General features: G+C 23.1%; 4 protein-coding genes and 1 long non-coding RNA gene across 6 annotated transcripts; 3 read left to right on the top strand and 2 right to left on the bottom strand.

Moving 5' to 3' along the window:
* Positions 1-896: 896 nt before the first annotated feature.
* Positions 897-10,521, bottom strand: LOC122852748. The gene is made up of 8 exons (XM_044152708.1): positions 9,516-10,521; positions 4,702-4,999; positions 4,329-4,631; positions 1,956-4,244; positions 1,756-1,881; positions 1,472-1,679; positions 1,150-1,392; positions 897-1,066 (listed from the first exon to the last, which is right to left on the bottom strand). The coding sequence occupies exons 1-8, from the start codon at positions 9,610-9,612 to the stop codon at positions 950-952; spliced, it is 3,681 nt and encodes a 1,226-aa protein (XP_044008643.1). The 5' UTR covers positions 9,613-10,521; the 3' UTR covers positions 897-949.
* A 2,221-nt stretch (positions 10,522-12,742) lies between these two features.
* Positions 12,743-16,181, top strand: LOC122852745 (cyclin-dependent kinase 4). 2 transcript variants are annotated; one of them, XM_044152703.1, is made up of 3 exons: positions 12,743-13,118; positions 14,617-15,577; positions 15,667-16,181. In XM_044152703.1, exons 2-3 carry the CDS (start codon positions 14,639-14,641, stop codon positions 16,042-16,044), a joined length of 1,317 nt encoding a protein of 438 aa, XP_044008638.1. In that variant the 5' UTR covers positions 12,743-13,118; positions 14,617-14,638; the 3' UTR covers positions 16,045-16,181. The 2 variants fall into 2 exon arrangements, with proteins under 2 accessions (XP_044008638.1, XP_044008639.1); XM_044152704.1 differs by lacking the exon at positions 12,743-13,118 and adding an exon at positions 14,377-14,412.
* Positions 16,182-16,828: 647 nt separating this feature from the next.
* On the top strand, positions 16,829-17,587 carry LOC122852747 (histidine triad nucleotide-binding protein 1). The gene is made up of 2 exons (XM_044152706.1): positions 16,829-17,141; positions 17,260-17,587. The coding sequence occupies exons 1-2, from the start codon at positions 16,926-16,928 to the stop codon at positions 17,527-17,529; spliced, it is 486 nt and encodes a 161-aa protein (XP_044008641.1). The 5' UTR covers positions 16,829-16,925; the 3' UTR covers positions 17,530-17,587.
* Positions 17,575-18,584, bottom strand: LOC122852746 (dihydrofolate reductase). The gene is made up of 5 exons (XM_044152705.1): positions 18,405-18,584; positions 18,173-18,328; positions 17,977-18,100; positions 17,787-17,896; positions 17,575-17,711 (listed from the first exon to the last, which is right to left on the bottom strand). The coding sequence occupies exons 1-5, from the start codon at positions 18,485-18,487 to the stop codon at positions 17,633-17,635; spliced, it is 552 nt and encodes a 183-aa protein (XP_044008640.1). The 5' UTR covers positions 18,488-18,584; the 3' UTR covers positions 17,575-17,632.
* Positions 18,585-18,658: 74 nt separating this feature from the next.
* LOC122852743 lies at positions 18,659-19,143 on the top strand. Its single transcript, XR_006373860.1, has 2 exons — positions 18,659-18,772; positions 19,012-19,143. It is a non-coding gene; the product is annotated as an uncharacterized LOC122852743 (long non-coding RNA).
* The last annotated feature ends 411 nt before the right edge of the window (positions 19,144-19,554 follow it).

The raw sequence follows: 19,554 nt of genomic DNA, 5'->3' as shown, positions 1-19,554 counted from the left end.
CATTGACCAATAATTATTATTATTTTTTTTTTTTCTAAAGAAAAATCTAACAACGAAAATAAAAGGCAAATTAAAATTATTTAAATTTTTTTGAAATTCATTTTAAAAAAAATATATATCAATAGAAAACACGTCCTCAAATAAATTATAATCTTTCAATCATTATTATAATATACATATAATAATTTATTTATTATTATTATTATCAAAAAAAAAATATTAAAATAGCAAAAAAGCATGACTCTTTTTATTATTAACATCTCTTTACAATTGTTAAATATATTCAAATAATATTTCGATATTATAAAATAAATTATTTATGAAAATCATTCAGTTTATTTAATAATTATCAATATATAATATTAAAAATACAGATATATTATTATTATTATTGTTATTATAATATAAAATTTTATATTTGTCACAGTTTTATTATGCAAAAATCTTTTTATCAATTTTATCAATGTTAATTAAAGCTTGTGTGCCTGGAGAAAATATTTATCAATTAAATAAATAAAAAAATATTCACTGGCAAACAACAACCTATTAATCCTTCAACAGTGTTTAATTATTAAAGATTTTTTACAAATTTAAAATTGCAAAAAATTTTCTTTTATTTCGAAATTTCTCAGTACACAGTTTTTCCATTGAAAATTCGTAAAAAAAAAAAAAAGAAAAATAATTGCAATTTATTCATTTATAAATAATAATTTCAATTCAAAATAAACACTATTTTTTTTTTTTTTTTAAATTTTTATATTTATTATTTTATAAAATGAAATTATATTATTTAAAATTAAGAATATTTATTGAGCTATAAGATATTAGGATACCAATTATAAATTGGCATCAACGACTATCATTCACTTGTGATGTTTAAAAAAATTTTAATATTGTTTTATTATTTTTATTTTATATTATTGTAATTTATTATTTTATTTTTGATAAATTACGTTCTGTAATACGGTCTTGCCATGCTGTAAGTTGACATTGGTATATTATTTTTGGAGAGATGATGAGCATCACCCTGATCATATTGAACATCATAATAAATTTCACTTTGATTCTGAAATGATAATTAAATAAATTAATAAAAAAAAACAAAGTAATATAAATAAACTTTTAAATATATATAAAAAAAATAATTACTGCCAAGGATGATCTTGACTTTGGTCTAGGCACATGAAATCCATTATTTTGTGGAATAAGATCAGCTCTATCTTTATCCATGGGTTCTGAATCTGAACTATCTGGTTCAGGTTGATGTCTTTGTCTTGGTCTTGGTGGTGCTTGAAGTCTTGGTAATGGTACTGGTGGTAATGTACCATGCATACTCATTGTTGGATAACCAAATACAGCTGAACTTGGTCGTGTTGGTCCCATTGGTTCAGCCTTAATTAAATTAATAATATATACATTTAATTGATTTTTATTAATTATTATTATATTTAAAATTTAATTTTTAACTTACAGCATATAAATTTGCTGTTGCCATATGATCAGCAATATGTCCCCACATGTAAGGTGGCAAATTACCTGGTGGACCTTGTTTTATTGATGCAAGTGTACCCATTGATCCAACACGTGCAAGTGTATTTGGTAATGTACCTGGTATACCACCTTGCATATAACCATATACTGGTGAACCAAGTGCTTTTTGTTCACGTGACCATCTTCGGCTATTAAAAAAAAAAGTAATTTTATTATAAAATTTATTTTAATTTTTTGTATTTACTTTTTTTACAAATATCTTACCTCCACATAACTAAACAAATTACAGTTAGTGCTATGATTATTAATGCTGATACACAAGCACCAATTGATACAGCCAATACTTCACCATCTACACCACATTTTTCACCATAATAATTTCCAGTACATCTTGAATAATAAAAATCAATCAATTATAAATGTTTTAATTTTTATTATAAAATATAATTTATAAAATAACTTACGTGCATTGCATTTCATTTCCTTGATAAGAACAAATACCACGATTACTACAATATGATGATGGACATGATAAACAATTTCTTCCTGATTTATCATTATCATCTTTATGTGGATCTTTTAATCCTGATTTACATACACAATTAAAACCACCCCATGTATTTGTACAAATTGCTGATGAATGACAATCATTTAATTCTGATGATGCACATTCATCTAAATCTTGAAGATTTGATATTGAACCAGCTGGTGAATTAACATAAACAGCACTTTCACCAAAATTATTATAACGTCTATGTATAACACCAAGTAATTGTTTTTGTAATTCACCAGCAAGTGATGGTCTTGCTGTTCTTGATTCATATGTTAATTTAAGTGTTGCATTAACAAATACACCACCTTGTCCTTGGCTAACATCACCATGATAAATACTATTTATAAATGATCCCATATATTCATCAGAAAATGGTGTCATTGACATTGCTGATTCAATTGCTTTATTTGATTCAAATGCAATAACTTGATATGATTCAGAATCTTTATCATCAAGTTCATTATTCCATACAACATCACGATCATATATACGATCAATTCTTATTGATACAACAATACTAACAACTCTTTTACATGGTAATGTATGTATTATACGTGCAAAACCTGGTTTACAATGACATGCTGATACACCTTGTACAGTTGCACATGCTTCATGTTGACTTATATCACAAGTACTTGTATCACCAACAATACATGTATCAATTCTAACTGGTGGTTGTGTTGGACGACGATGAAATGTTGGTCGTTTTGCTGGTAAATTTGGTCTTTGTGATGATGATGATGATGATGATTGTACATCTAGCTGTGGTACAACATGACCAGTTCCAATAATAGCTGGTTCTTGTGTATGACTTGGTTGTATTTGTATTTGTGTTGGTAATGATGTTTCATCATTGTTATTATTGCCATCAAATAAATTTAGATATGTTCTTTTACCATCAATACTAACATATTTTTGTCCTTCAACAGCTGATGTTACTATAACATCAGCAGTGCCTTGATTAACAGATACTCTAACACTATCTTTTTGATTACCTCCTCCACCTCCTGGTCCTTGAATTGCTGAAACTGTTACATCAAATATATCACCAATTTGTGGATGTCGAGGTGGATTAAAAGGTCTTTGTGTTGCATGACTTTGTGATTTTGTATAATCTAATGTATCATCTAGAACAATTCCTGGACGAGGACGATATTGAGAATATGAATTTTGTAATGTTGGCTTTTGATATGTTGTCATAGATGTTGGACGTTGAATTGGTCTTTCAACTTTATTTAATATCGTTGTTGTTGTTGCTGCTGCTGTTGTTGTTGATGTTGTTGTTGATGATGATGTTTGATATTTTATTGGTAATTCTTCAGTTGGTATTGATGAAAATATATTTATTTTATCATTTGTTTCTTCAATTATTTTACTTGGTTCTAATAATTTTGTTGTTTCAATTATTGTCAATGGAGTTATTGATGAACTTATTAATGAATTTTTATTATTATCTGTTGTACTTTCAAGATATACAATTGATGGTTGAATTTCAATAGTACTTCTTGTTGATTGTATATTTAAAATTGATGATGTTGTTTCAATTTTTGAAGTTGTTGTTGATGTTGTTGTTGTTGTTGCTGTTGATGATAATTCTTTTGTATTTAATTTTGATTCTTGAATTTTATGATTAATATCATTTATATTTTCATGTGGTTTTATTGTTCCAATTGGAATTGGAATTGGTTGAATTTCACCACCACCAAGTATCAATGTATTATCTTTATTTATTTTATCTTGTTTTAATGGTGATTGATATTTTGGTGGTTTTTTTGTAACTTCCATAATTGTTTCATTTAAAATTTCTGTTGATAAATCACTATTTGTTGATAAATCAGTTGATAGTGATGTTGTAAATTCATTTTTTTCAATTGTTATATTTGTATTGTGATTTGGTAGTGGTTTAAATGGTGGACGTGGACGTCTATTAGTTGTATGATATGGTCTTGTCCATGGACGATTAGTATTTGTTGAAACAGTTGTTTCTTGAATTGGTATTCCATTTACATATGGTCGCATTGATGGTCTTTCTGGTGCTGGTGGAAGTTGATTAATTAATGGTCTTTCTGGTGGTGGTTTTTCAAATGGATATGGATGTTCTGGTGCTAGTGGTGGAGGTGGTGGATTCATACCAGGTGTATTAAAATCTTGTGGTAATTGTGGAAGATCAGATAGTCTTGGTGGTCCTCTATTATTTATTCTAAATGAAAATATATTTTAAAATTAATAAATCATATAAATAATGATGGTCTTTTGTTGTTTTAGTATTTATTTTTTTGTTTACCTGGTTGCTTGAATTGGCTTTAATGGACGAACAGTATTAACAGCAACATTAACATTACCATTAAGTAATTTAACAATTCCAGTTATAATATCTTGTATATCAGGATTAGCTTGTCTATTTGATGGTACTGTTTGCATACTTGATTCAATTTCACGATTATTATAAATCCTCGGTATTTCTTGACGTCCATGCCGTTTTTGTTGGAGTAATCCAACCGGCTGTTGGGGCTCCGACAAGTTCAAGTGTACTTGCAGAGCCCCCTGCCCTTCCCCCGACAATTCAGTTGTTGTTGTTGTTGAAAATCTAATTTTTAAATTAAATAAATTATAAATATAATTGTTGTTTTTGTTTTTTATAGTAAAAAAATACTTACTCAAAATAATCACCAGGTTTACTTTCAATATTATTTTCATCAATATCTTTAACATTTTTTGATGCTGTTGCTTGTTCATCAAGTGAAATATCTGATTGACTATCATAATTAATATCAAAATTTTTTGAACTTTCTAATAAAAATGGTATTTTTGATGTTGCAAAATTATTCATAACATCATTTATATTTTTATTATTATAATCTTTAGTTTTTTCTGGTGTAAATGAACTTGCACTGAGTTGTACATCATCATTTGATGATTTTGATGATGTTGGTTCATTTTGAATTGTAGTTGAACCTTGAAACAAAAAAAAAAAAATAACAAATGAAAATTAATATATTTTTTTTGCCTTCAAACTAAGTACGTATATAGAAGTGTCATGCAAAAATGACTACGTGCCAAATATAACAATAAATAAATTGATCAAACAAGTCTTGTATATAGGTATATATATATAAAAAATAATACGGTATATTTTTCTTTATATATATAAAAAAGAAACGACAAGTTAAGGTACTTGTGATATTACGCGAGTATATAAAAGCGACTCTTCTTTTCTACCTTATAGCATGATTGAAAACCTTGATCCATGAATTTCCTGGTATTTACAAGAAGAGAAAGATCATTGCCCCCTTCGGGCGTGACTTGTCATCGATTTAATATTTTATTATTCATGAAATTTATTTTTTTTTTCTTTTATTTTGTATATATAAATAATACAAGCTCACTATTCAATCGTATAATTTTAAATTATAAAAAAGAAAAACAATAACAAATTGTAAATTAAATTTTCACACAATTTGCAAAATAGTTATAAAATTTACAGGGAATTAGACTAATTGGATTGTAAATCAAGAAAGTGATGACAATAATTATTTTTTAACAGTTGATGATTTTAATATATATATATCAAAGTAATTAATAATTATTATGACAATGAAAAATTGACTATTTAAATAATTATCAAGTGGATTAACGGTCACACGGTATATATAGTTGCAAGAATGGGCCATGTCACAGTAGTATATAATAAAATATTCTAAGAGAATAATAACAAAGTAGTATAGCGGATTACTAACGGGTCTATGTATAAAATAATTCATTTTCACATACTGATTGAAAGATTAGTGTATATAAATTATTTAAATACTACTTGAATTTTTTCATTAATCAAACGAAAAAAAATTTATATAATTTCTCTAATTTAATGTAAATTTTTTCATTCACAATTTTCTTCAACTAACTCCAAAGTAAATCGAAATAAATCCGATAGAAATTATTTCTATAGAAATATTTCTCTAATTTATTTCGATTTTTTTTTTTTTTTTTTTTTTTTGCCAATTAATTACTAAATTTGCTTCAAAAAAAAAGTTTAGCATTCCAATACAAATTTATTGTTAAACTACTTTCACAAAATGACAATAAAAAAATTGCTAAAAAAAAAAAAAAATTAATAATAATATTAGTAAAATATAAAAATATAAATTGAAGAAAGTTGTTATTCATTTTTTTTTTTTTTTTTTTTTTTCTATTTAAATATATGATTGCAAAATAATTATATAGTAATAAAAATATTGCGTGTTGATTGAGTGCAAAATAATTCATCATACATGATTTAAATAAAAGTACCATGTGAATATAGGTGAGTCGTCCTCGAGACACTCTTATCTTAGGGGCAAATTTAACATACTATATTATTATTAAAAATAAAAAAAAAAAATATTATGGGTGGAATGGAATGTCTCTTGTGGTCATGTATACACACACACACATATTATACTAATTATTATTAGTATGTTTATGTGTGTATATATAAAACAGCAACAGGTATGTATCATCATCATCATCATCATCATCAGACAAGCAAGACTACAAGACAAGTATTAAACTGGTCTCACGATCATAATCTTCACAAATACAAACTTGAATTTATTTACCTCACTGTATATATATATATATATTATTTATTTATTTTTATTTTATAAAAATAATATAATTGCTGTCTTGTATTGGTGCATCATCAGACACAACATAACAGGATTAAAACTCACACATTATATACTATTTTATATATACAAAAAGTGAGGAAAAAAAATTATAGTAAATGCAAAAAGGGATATGACCTTTATTTTTTAATTACAAATGAAAATATTTAATTGGTTTATTATTATATTTATAATTTATACATGTAATTAATCATTTGTTTCGGTAGAAATTTTTGTAGAAATTTTCGATTGAGACTTAGTTTTTTTTTTTAAATTTCTTTCTATTATTTAACAAATATTTTTTTGTTTTATTTTTAAGTATTTATTAAATTTTCTATATTATAATGTAATTTTGTAAATTTTACTGGGTTTTTTATTTTGTTATTTCGCATGGTGTAATGATTTTTTTCTTTTTTTCGAATTTCTATATTTTTTTTTTGTTATGTGGTTACGTTTGATCGCGCATCGATGAATATGCGAATACGCGAATTCTTTGGTTTATTGTATATTGTTGTTATTTATTCGATGGAATTTAATATTTTAAATAATGCGTGTAAGTAAAGTCATATGTGAAATATAAAAATAATATATATAGAATCGGTGGAATAAGAGGTTTGGCTTGTATCTCTTCAGGCGTTAACGGAAGGCTTAGCGGTACTTTATACCATTCCAGCTCAATATTTATTCTTTTCACTTGACAACACACACTGGGTTAGGCCTTACAAGCTTTTATTCTAATTTTATTTTCTAACATTCTTAAATAATTATTATTTACCGGATCATTTTTTTTTTATATTTGAATTTTTTTTATTTTTGCATAAAAAATTTTAAATTTAAATTTAGTTGAGTAACTTTTTTGTATTATTTTTTTAAATAAACGAATGTTAAATTTATTTAATGAATAATATTATTTTTACCGTTTTTTTTTTTTTTTTTTTTTATCGTTAAATTATTAATTTTTAATTTTTAAAAATTACATAATAAATTTTAAGCTATACAATAATATTTAAATAGTAATCAATTTTTTTTTATAGCTAATATAATAATATTTATAGGCTTTTTAAATATTTTCAATGATTAATGTTAATATGATATATTTAAATTAAATTTATTTAGTTGTTACAATGCAAAGAAAAATATGTTTATGATGATATTGTGACACTTTCACAGAACAATATACAACAAGGCGAAAGTCAAATGACGAAATACACACGCGACAATACTTATGTGTTTATTTATAATATTATAAACCGGATGAATAAATATGCACATGAATAATTTTTATTTTTTTTTATTCTGTTAATTTTTTAAATTATATTGATGAAAAAAATAAAAGGAAAATAATCAATATATATGGATAGATATACTATTTGATGAAAATAAAATGGAAAAAAAAATTATCTTTCTGATAATTCTTGTGTTTTAAAACTGGAAAATTATGTGTTTCTGTATGAGCAACAACAAAACGAATAGAAAAAAAAAATAAATAAATATATTTACGGTACTTTGATACAGCCGATGAAATAAAGCAAATCGGCTGCGGCCACGCGTACTTCCATCTTCATTATTACTGCAGGAAGTAATCACCAATTCAAATTTTATCACTGATAGTTTGTTTATATATTTTTAATTAATAATTTAAATATTGATCAAAAAAAATTATCAATTTTATTCTAATGTGAAAATAGCTATTTTGATTACTCGGTTGATTTTTTTTTTAAATAGAAAAAAAACCTGGAGAAATATTTTCATGACTATAATAAAATAGAAATGGAAATTTTTTTTTTACTATTAGAGTGTTATTGTTTTTTTTTTTTTATTAAATAGTAATACAGAAAAAATAATTTTACCATAAATTTATTAAACTATAAAATTTATATTTTGTTTGTTAAAATTAATTTTAACCGTCGTAATTTTTTTTTAAATTTTTTAAACAAGGTGAAAATATTTTTTGCTCTGCTTTCATACAAGTTAATACTTTTTTTTTTTACCACACTTAAGTGTAATGAGTTTTTCATGCGGGTTGCATTTTAAAGACAATAAAAAAAATAAATAAATATATAGAAAAATTATATATATTTAGAAAAAAAAAAAATCAACACCCGTGAATCGAAATAAAATTGCGACGTCATGCGAAACTCAACTTTCTATATGTCTTCAACTTGTGGTAGATGCATCTTCTCGGTTATTGTTTAAAATTTTTTATTAAATTAATTGAAATTTCTAGATTAAATTAGAAATTAAAAATATTTTAATTAATTAATTTAATTTAATTATTTTTAATAGCATTATTTAATATTTTTTACAATTTCTACGGTTTTTTTTTTTGCCTTGACTTGAAAAGCTCCACGATTAAATTGAAAAATACCTATTTCAATGAAAATAGAATAAACTAAATTGATTGAATTTATAAAACAATGATTCAAATATATTTTTGATATATTTATTTAAATAGAAATAAGAAAAAAAAAAAGAATAAAACTTTCACTAACTTAGTAATAATATAAAAATTATTACAAAATTCTGAAAAATAAAAAAAAATAAAAATAATAGCACCAGGATATACAGATGAAATTGTCGTCATTGACTTTCGAAACACCTCAACTCGTCCATGATGACTCATATAATCACGTAAAAGAAAGTATATTTTTTTTTATGATTTTATGATTTTAAGTTTAAAAAATTATTTAGTATTATGAGTAATGTAAATTTATAAATAGATGAATAATATTATTCATATAAAGCTTTGAAAAAAATAAATTCATATAAAATGAGAAGTAGGAATCAAAAAAAAAAAAATAGCATTTTATAAATAATAATAAACTTACTTGTTATATGTAGCAACAAAGTGACAACATAAAATTGTAAAAATTTATTCCCCTTCATATTTTTATTTTTAACAAACTTAAAAATATTAATTATCATCACAATAATGTTATTGTTGTGTAAATATTATAACAAATTATATATTTTAAAATTTTATATATATATTTTTTTTTATTTCAATATCTATCCAACTGCCGCCATCTTCATTGACTCTTGATGGACTTGATTCTTCTTGGTCCAATGTCAATTTTTAATTTTAATAAATACACTTGCACCATCATCACACATAAACCCATCATAAATCTGCATTATGAAAATTTTAAAAAACTTAACTTATTATTTATTTTTTTTTGTTTTTAATATATTATCACAATAATTGCGTGTACATGTGAACAGATTGTATGTGTCTCACTGAACTCAGCGGGTCTTTGCTCTTGAAACGATTGACCCACTTTTATAAAAAAGAAAAAAAAACCTCCGTTTTTTTTTCAATCCTTAAAACCAGTTATATTTATTTCCATAATAAATTTAAAAAATTATTAATTTAATTAATTGCTAATTAAATAACAAATGAAATTTAAAAAAAGTAAAAATCATCACTATATTTTGGAGTTATTAGAAAAAACACTTGTTGAATTTTTTTTGTTTTTTAGTTAAACAATTATATTTATAAAAATGAAAATATATTTTATAAATTTATGATATATTTATTTAATATTTTTGAAAAATTCAACTTGAACAGCGTCGTGGTTATTGCACTGAAATATTGGAATATACTATGGCCATAGGCATTTGCCAGAAGGATTACCCTCCATAACATGCACCTTTTCCCCACTTTGAATTTATTCAACACAGACACAAAATACACCTATGATAAAGTCAGGTAAAGGGGCACAAAAAAATGTATATAAAAAAATATATATATAAATGACTGGTTTGTTATACTATACACTCTCACAAAGTCACAACTGGTACCTACCACTTGTTGTTCATGTTGGAAGGAAGGAATGAAGTGGAATGATGATGGTTTTGAAAAAAAAAAAGGCAAAGAAATGAAAAAAAAAATTATTATTTGAGAAGGAGAAATAAGACTAGCCACGTTGATGTTGATGGTGATGATGGTACAGGTAACTCGTGAGTGAATAACATATATTTTTCAGTTTTTTATGTGCTTTTTTTTCCTGAGAGTTATTATGACTACCTGCAGACGATTGGCCGTATCAATTTTTTTTTTTTTTCAATTTTAAATTGATGTTTCTGTATGGAGAATGAATTTATAAATTTTTTTTCATTTTTTTCAATTATTTTTATTTGTAAAAATTTTTTTATATACTTGAGATTTTTTGGAAGGAAAATTTTGATAATTTGTATCTTATTCTTCTTTTTTTTGGGGGGGCTGTGGCATTCCAATGGAAAATGAGGGGTGAAAACTGGTCTGATGATTTTCTTTCAAATCATTTCCTGTATATAAAGATTCATCCCATTTTAAAAAATATATATAAAAATTTTATTTAATTTTAAAAATAGAATTTTTTTATTTTTTAGAAAATTTTGTTATCTTATCTATTTGAATAACATTGTCCTCAATTTTTTTTTTAGAGGTAATTTAAAAATTAAATTATCCACGTAAATACAAAAAAATTTAAATAAAAATTATCATTAGTTTTGCTTTATATCTTTTAGTTAATATTAATAAAAAAATATAATATATGTATTTTTTTTTTTTAATTGAGTTGAATTAGTAAAAATTGCTTATGATGTATTTTTGTTTATTTTTTTTCTGTACATTTCAAGCTTGGGTACTCTAAAATAAACTATATCATATTATAAAAAAATATTTCATGATCATATAATTATCTAGAATTATACAATAAAAATAATATCATATTAAAATTTTAGCTCAATTATTTTTTTTCTTTTTTAAACTACAAATTAAAGAATTTTTTTTTTCTTTTGAATTAGTGATTTGTTTAAATAATATAATTTATTATTATTTTTTTTTTTGTTGCTACGATTTTTCTACTTTATCAATATCAAGCTATTTATCGACTATCATTAAATAAGATATCTATTATTAACTAATAATATATAAAAATAAAAAAAAAAAATTCAAAATAATATTTTTTTTTAAAATCATACAGTTTATTAAAAAACTTACAGTAAATCGAATTGAAAAATTTGAAATAATGAAATTTTTAATTTATTATAAAACTAATTTAATAATTTAAATAATTTTTTAATAATTATATTATTTAGTTATAATTTTTTGTGTGAATGTTCTTTTTTTTTCTAACATTTTTATATAATTGAAGTTTTTTTTGTTTCGTTTAAATTCAATCATTGTTATTAACTCAAATAAATATAATAATTTGTTTATAAAAAATTTAAAACAAAACGTCAAATATTTCAAGGGTTTTAAACAAAAAATTTATAATAAAAAAAAATAACGAACCTGTCTGCTATATCTAGTTTAACGAGGTCATCAGCATTTTTGGCATTCTCAGATTTTTAACTCGATTTTGTTATGCATTATTGAAATCGTTTTACATCATCATCAATTTATTTAATATAAACTTTTTGATGAAAAAAAGAAAAAAAAAGAAAATATATAAACACAATATTTTGTGTTTATATTAAATTTTCATTATATTATTCAAAAGTTAAATATTTACAAAAATAAAATTCAAAAACTAAAATTAAAATTTTTCTTTTTTCAATAAATGAAATCTATTATTATTATTATTGTCATATAAAGTTTTCTAACTAAAATTAAATTATCTAATTATTTAACTAATAAAATTACAAAAATATATATTTAATTTAATTTTTTTTTGGAGTATTTCGAGAATGGGGAAGATGAAAATACTCCAAAAAATTCCAATTAAATTTTTAAAATTTAAAGGGCACCAATAAATAGTGACAACGCTCCTGAAAAGAGAATCTTCAACGATCTCTTTCTAATAATGTTTTTTTTTTTTTTTCTTAATTTTTATTATTATTATTTTATTTATTATATTTTTTCAATTTTTCTTCTTTATTGTTTGTACATCAAACTGTATATATTTATTTCTCTTTTGCACCGCACACTTTTGTTATATAGTTAATATATATATATATACATTTATGTATACATTTTAAAATATGTGTGTCCCCCAGGCTCAAACGAAATATTGTTGCTCGAAGGTGGAAGCAAAAAGCAGTCAAGCATTCCATTCATGTTTCACTGCCATCGAGAGAGAAACTCACACGGATGCGACGCAGTATGAGAGCGTCGTCCGGACGATGAGGACTTTTAATTTATTATTTTTAATAATATATTTGTAATAATAGTTATTAAAAAAAATTTGTCTCATTATTATTGAATACTTGATCCAATTATAAATACACTATTGATGCAAATTTGTTTTTTCGATTTTCAAGTATTTCGAAATTTCGAAATATACAATATTTAAAATTCATTATTATTATTATTTAAATATTCCATCATAAATTTCATAAACAAACAAGAAAAAATACCTTTTTTTTTTTCTTCAGAGTTAAAAGTGTTTATAAATAAATATTTTTATTTTTAATTGAAAATAATAATTATTGTGGTGAAATTAGTGGTAAGTTTAAATTTTTATTTTCTATTTATGTAATTTAAAAATTTAATTTTTTCCTGGAATTTTAAAGGGGCTTTTATTTTCTATTTTTGGTCATTTAAATTGAATTTGACAAATTGATAATATTGATGTTTAAAAATTGAGTAAAAAAAATAAAAAATTTAATATGATAAAATGAATAGATTTTTTAAGATGCTGAGACATCCGGCTCACAATTTGACCACGTGGGTTATCTTTTTAGTATATATATGTATATAATTTATATATATAAATATAAATATATATGTATAAACATGTTGAATGAGAGCGTGGGATAATATCAAGTGTCATCTTGCTCATTTTTTATTCTCTTTTATGTGTCATATATATTTAATTAATTTTAAAACTATTTTCATTGATATTAACAGTTTTTTTTTTTCTTCTCTTTTTTGTTATTTAATTTTAAATAAATAATTTAAATAATAGGTATACTATTTTTGTTATTCAATTAATGACAAATTTGTTTAGGCTTTTTATCATTTTTTTTTTTTTTTATTTATTTTTTTACTTTGTATATCTTTTTCTTTTTTTTTCTATTTTAGATTATGAAAGATTATCAATATGACAACGTAAACAGTTGTAGAATTTTATATTCAAAAAAAAAAAATTTTTTTTAATGTGATAAAAATTATGTATTTCATTCATGATGACGAGATGATCCTTTAAAAATTTTCCCACGATCTAAAAGACTGTAAAAGTTAATTTTTAAGTGAATTAAAATAATGTCAATTTTCAATGAAAGTTTAAAAATTTGTTTTTTTTTTTTTAAATATTTTTTTTATCCGGAAGTTGATTATAAAATTTTTTCTGTATTTTTTTATTTATAAATGATAAAGTTTATCATATTTTATTTATCTAACGTTATGTATATATTTGATATAGTTAATATAAATAAAATGACATCGTTACGGATGCACTTCCGATTGACAAATACGTATGTAGATTATTTTAAAAAATTTTAAATTAAAAAAAAAAGACATATTAAATATAACAATAAGACATATATAAAATTATTAAAAATATTCCATAAAATTTTCCGTAAAATTATATTTATTTATGAAATAATTATAAAGCTAAATTTATTTTTCGTCTATATATGGTTTCTTTTTTTCATTCGGCTAGCTTTATTATATTTATTTTATTTTTCATTTCGAATGCTTGATCATCGAAACAAAGGCGGTGCTACACAATGAAAGACGACAAGACGTTATTTTAGTCAGGGCCGTCAATATTATACAGGGTCAACGAGACCAGGCAGGTGCTAAAGCAGATGTTATTTATTTTTTTTTTTTTCATTATTTTATTTATCACTATTATTATTATGTCTTGTATCGTTTTTCATATGGGAATTTATTTACCTAAGATGAATTTTTTTTAGGTCAATAATAAGCCCCCATACTTAATTATTATTATTATATAAAAAAATATAGAATAGTTACTAATGAATATATTTTTTTTTCAGATTAAAATAGTTATGTGGTAATATGGCAGAAAGACGAAGGCTTCCAAACATGGAGCCTCAATCAGTATTATTTCCATCGTCATCATCGTCATCATCGTCGTCGACAACTTCATCCTCATCATCTTCATCATCATCTTCTTCTTCATCATCATCATCACCACCATCAAAAAAATCAAAATATCCAGAAGTTAATAAAGAAGATTGTATTGATGAAATTGATTGTTCTGAAAATCTTGAAACAAATGAAAGATTATTATCACCAGAAAATACAACAAGTAATATAAATAAAAAAATTAATAATAAAAATGAATCATTACCAGGTACATCATCATATATTGATAATAAAAATAAAGCTGATGATAAATCAATAATTGATATAAATACAAATATTGGAACATTTATAAATGAAAATAAAAATTATAAAGAATTATCATTAATTGGTGATGGTGCATATGGTACTGTTTATAAAGCAAAAGATATAACAAGTGGTAATATTGTTGCATTAAAAAAAGTACGTGTACCAATAACAGAAGATGGTTTACCAACATCAACATTACGTGAAATATCAAGTTTAAAACAGCTTGAACGTTTTGAACATCCAAATATTGTTAGATTACTTGATGTATGTCAAGGTAATTCACATGAATCACCAAATAAAAATTTAAATAATGAAAAATGTGATATATTAAATAGTTCATTAACATTATGGCTTGTATTTGAACATGTTGAACGTGATCTTGCATCATATATTAGTAGTTTTAAAAATACATCAATATCAAAAACATTAATTAAAAGTATGTCAAATGATATTATAACTGGTGTTGATTTTTTACATACAAATAGAATAATACATCGTGATCTTAAACCACAAAATTTATTAGTAACACGTGATAATAAAATTAAAATTGCTGATTTTGGTCTTGCTAAAAGTTATGATTTTGATATGAGATTAACATCAGTAGTAAGTTTTTTTTTATATTTATAATTTTTTTCTTGTAAAGTTTTTATGTTATTTTGTTATTTATTTATTTAATTTATTTTATTTCTCAGGTTGTTACACTTTGGTATAGAGCACCAGAAGTATTATTGGGTTGTACATATGCAACACCAATTGATTTATGGTCAATTGGTTGTATACTTGCTGAATTAAATTCATTAAATCCATTATTTCCTGGAACAAGTGAGGGTGATCAATTGGATCGTATATTTCAAATATTAGGAACACCAAGTCGTGATGAATGGCCAAATGATGTATCATTAAGTTGGAGTGCATTTCCACAAAGACAAGGAGTATCACTTAAATCAATAATACCAAATATTGATGATAATGCATTACAACTTATCACAAATATGTTGACATTTAATCCACGTGTACGATTAACAGCTGCTCAAGCACTCAGTCATGCTTATTTTCAAACTGAATCTTGATATTATTATATATACATTTTTTTTTTTTTTTTTCAACATAGAATCAAAATAATTTAAACAAAAAAAAAAAATAATAAGACTTAAATACTTGGCGTTTACTTACAGCTCATTTTTCAATATAAAAACTTTTTTTTTTTTTTTCTAAATATAATTGTAATTTAAAAAACGTCCGTAATATTATAATGAGTATTATCACTAAGTATTCTCATATTTTTAAGTTGATTGTTTTATATAATTAAAACAATTTATAATAATTATTATTTGAGAAGACTTGGCGTATAATTAAATATATATTTATAAGATGAATTAATTTTAATATGTAAAAATAGTTTATATTCTTTTTTTTTTTCTTATAAAAATAATTGATAATTATCATTTGATATATTATCAGTATCACGATAGTTAAATAATATTATTATCATCTAAAATATTTAAGACTGGGATCAACTATGATCATTATAAAAAAGTAAATAAACTAAAAATTTATAATAACATTTTTTTTTTTTCTTAGAAACAAATAATAATAACAGATAACAAATTTTTTTTGTCATTATTATTAAAATTTAATGTTTATTTAACTATTAAAAATAATAAAGTAAAATATATTTTGTAAATGTTTATTGATAATTTATTATTTTTAAATTTCGTGTCAAATTTTAATGGATTATTTAAAATTTAATATCAAAACAATATGCCAGCTGCAAATGATGATATAATTTTAAAATTTATTTATTATTGAATTATTTAATTTCATATATTTTAAATTGTTTTTTCTTTTTTTTTTTTTGTGGCCTTGGATGGTGGACTTTAAGTCAAGAAACTTGTTCAACACAAAAAATTTATCAACTGAATAATTATTGTTATTAATTTTTTACAATACAATGAAATTATTAACTAGTACATTTTTACGTTTACCAAAATATGCAACTTTATTAAATTCTAATAAATTAAATTCGTTATTTATCAATGGAATTGGTCATTGCAATATGGCGTCTGAAGTTGAAAAATCACAAAGTGCAAGTGCCGGTGGTGATACAATATTTGGTAAAATATTAAGAAAAGAAATACCATGTACTTTCATTCATGAAGATGATAAGGTATTAGTTTATATTAAAAAAATATAATTATCATTAAAAATATTAATATTACATGTTAATAATTAAATTTATTATATTATAACCTCAATTTTTTGTTAATTTTATGATTTTATTTTAGTGTGTTGCATTTAATGATGTCAATCCTCAAGCACCAACTCATTTTTTGGTAATACCACGTAAACCAATTGCCCAATTATCAAAATCAGATGATGATGATGCAGCTCTACTTGGACACTTGATGATTGTTGCAAGGAAAATTGCAAAAGAACAAGGTCTAGATAATGGTTTTCGTTTGGTAATTAATGATGGAAAAGATGGTGCACAATCTGTTTATCATTTACATCTTCATGTTCTTGGTGGTAGACAATTACAATGGCCACCTGGTTAATTATTTAATAATAATAAAAAATAAATAATTCCAAATAATAAACTTGAAACAATTAAAAGTATAATTTGTCTTTATTTTTATTTAACATGTTGTTTATCAATTGTCAATTTTTCTTTTCATAAATTTTGTATTCAAAATTGATTCCTTTCTCTTCTTGAATACCTTGTGGTACATTTAAATCTCTGCAAATTGATAAATTAATAAATACACATATTTAAAATTACTATTTTGCAAAATAAAAAAATTTATCAACATACTCAACTGCAACAAAGTCATCAGGTATTTTTGGAAAATATGTATCACAATCAAAGTGTTTTTTAACTTCAGTCAGATAAAGACGATAAAAGTTAGGTGATTCCATTGCAGCCTGTTGAAAGAAATAAAGTATTAATTATTATTTTTACATTAACTTGAAGTGTCCTTTTTTTTAAATTATATAAAAAAAACCTTGTAAACATTACTGCCACCAATGACCCAGACATTTTCAACTTGATCTTTTAAATCTGATTTTGAAATAAATTCAAGAGCTGATGGAATACTTTTACAAACAAATGCCTCATCTCCAAGTTTTCTAGGAAAAAAAAAATAATCATATTGATTAAAATATATTAAAGACATATTATTAAATTAATTTTTTAATTACAATGATTGACTGCTTAGAACAATATTTATTCTATTTTCAAGTGGACGATATTTTTTTGGTATACATTCCCATGTTCTTCTGCCCATAAGTACAACATTTTTTTTATTAATATTTTTTGTTTTTGTTGTCATATTTGTAAAAAAATTCATTTCACTTCTGCAATAAAATTACAAATTAATTAAACAATTATATTTTTCCTGTTATTTTATTTAATTAATTATATTTAACATACTTTAGAGACCATGGCAAACGACCGTTAATTCCAATACCTCCATTTTCACATGCTGCTGCAATTAAATTTAATTTAAGCTCCATTTTAACAATCTAATTATTAATAATTATATAGATAAATAATTATTACTATTTACTTCAAAATGAGTACAACAACAACAACAAATGTTTGTTTGTTGATGTTTTTATGTGTAATTAATCAAGTCAGGTGGCAGCACTTCTCGTGCACAGGTGCTGCCAAGTTTTTTTTTTGTAAACTTTTTGGAGTAGTCGTTAACGACACATGGAAATTAAGCAACAATAAAGCATCCATCATTGTCGAATTGATATATTTTTTATTTGAAAAACTTCATATAAATAATTAATCACGTAAGTTTTATAAATTATTAATAAAAAAAAAAAGTTAAGAAATAATTAGTGTTGATATTTTATTTAAAATATTTATTTTATAAAATTTAATAAATACATTTTGATAGTTTTATTAACCTAAACACAAAGCGTGGTCATTCTTTTTTTTTTTTTTTTTTATGTTTAATATTTTTGGAGGTTATGTAATGTACAGAGAAATAAATTAATAATAATATTAATTTAAATGTTTTAATTTACAGAATGTCTAGTCGTGAAGGAGGCAAAAAAAAGCCACTAAAAGCACCAAAAAAAGAAGTCAAGGATCTTGATGAAGATGATCTTGCATTCAAGCAAAAACAGAAGGAAGCACAAAAAGCTCTTGCTGAAGCTGCTAAAAAAGCCGGACAAAAAGGTCCACTTGTAACTGGTGGAATTAAAAAATCTGGCAAGAAGTAATATAAATTATAAAAATAATAATAACAACAACAATAATGAAGATTACAAAAAAAAAAAAATATCACAATGAAACTCAATCATTCACTTATTGGTAAAAAGAAAATACAAATTTTTTTTTTCTTCTTTGTACAATATAAAAAAATAACTAGTACAATAAATTTTCAATTATTTTCATCTTAATAAACAAATGATTATTTATTCATTCAAGTAGTAGTAGTAGTAAATAATTTAATATATTTTTTAAAATTTTCATAATTTTATTATTATTAATAGATAAATTGATATTTCTGGTAAATTTTTTTCCAAAATAAAGCACACAGCTGATTGCCATATGATCAATAAAGTAG

The sequence above is a fragment of the Aphidius gifuensis genome, linkage group LG3 (assembly GCF_014905175.1).
Source record: "Aphidius gifuensis isolate YNYX2018 linkage group LG3, ASM1490517v1, whole genome shotgun sequence".
Classification (NCBI taxonomy): domain Eukaryota; kingdom Metazoa; phylum Arthropoda; class Insecta; order Hymenoptera; family Braconidae; genus Aphidius; species Aphidius gifuensis.
Note: the sequence above shows the minus strand (reverse complement) of the source record. Positions and strands in the feature narration are given on the sequence as shown.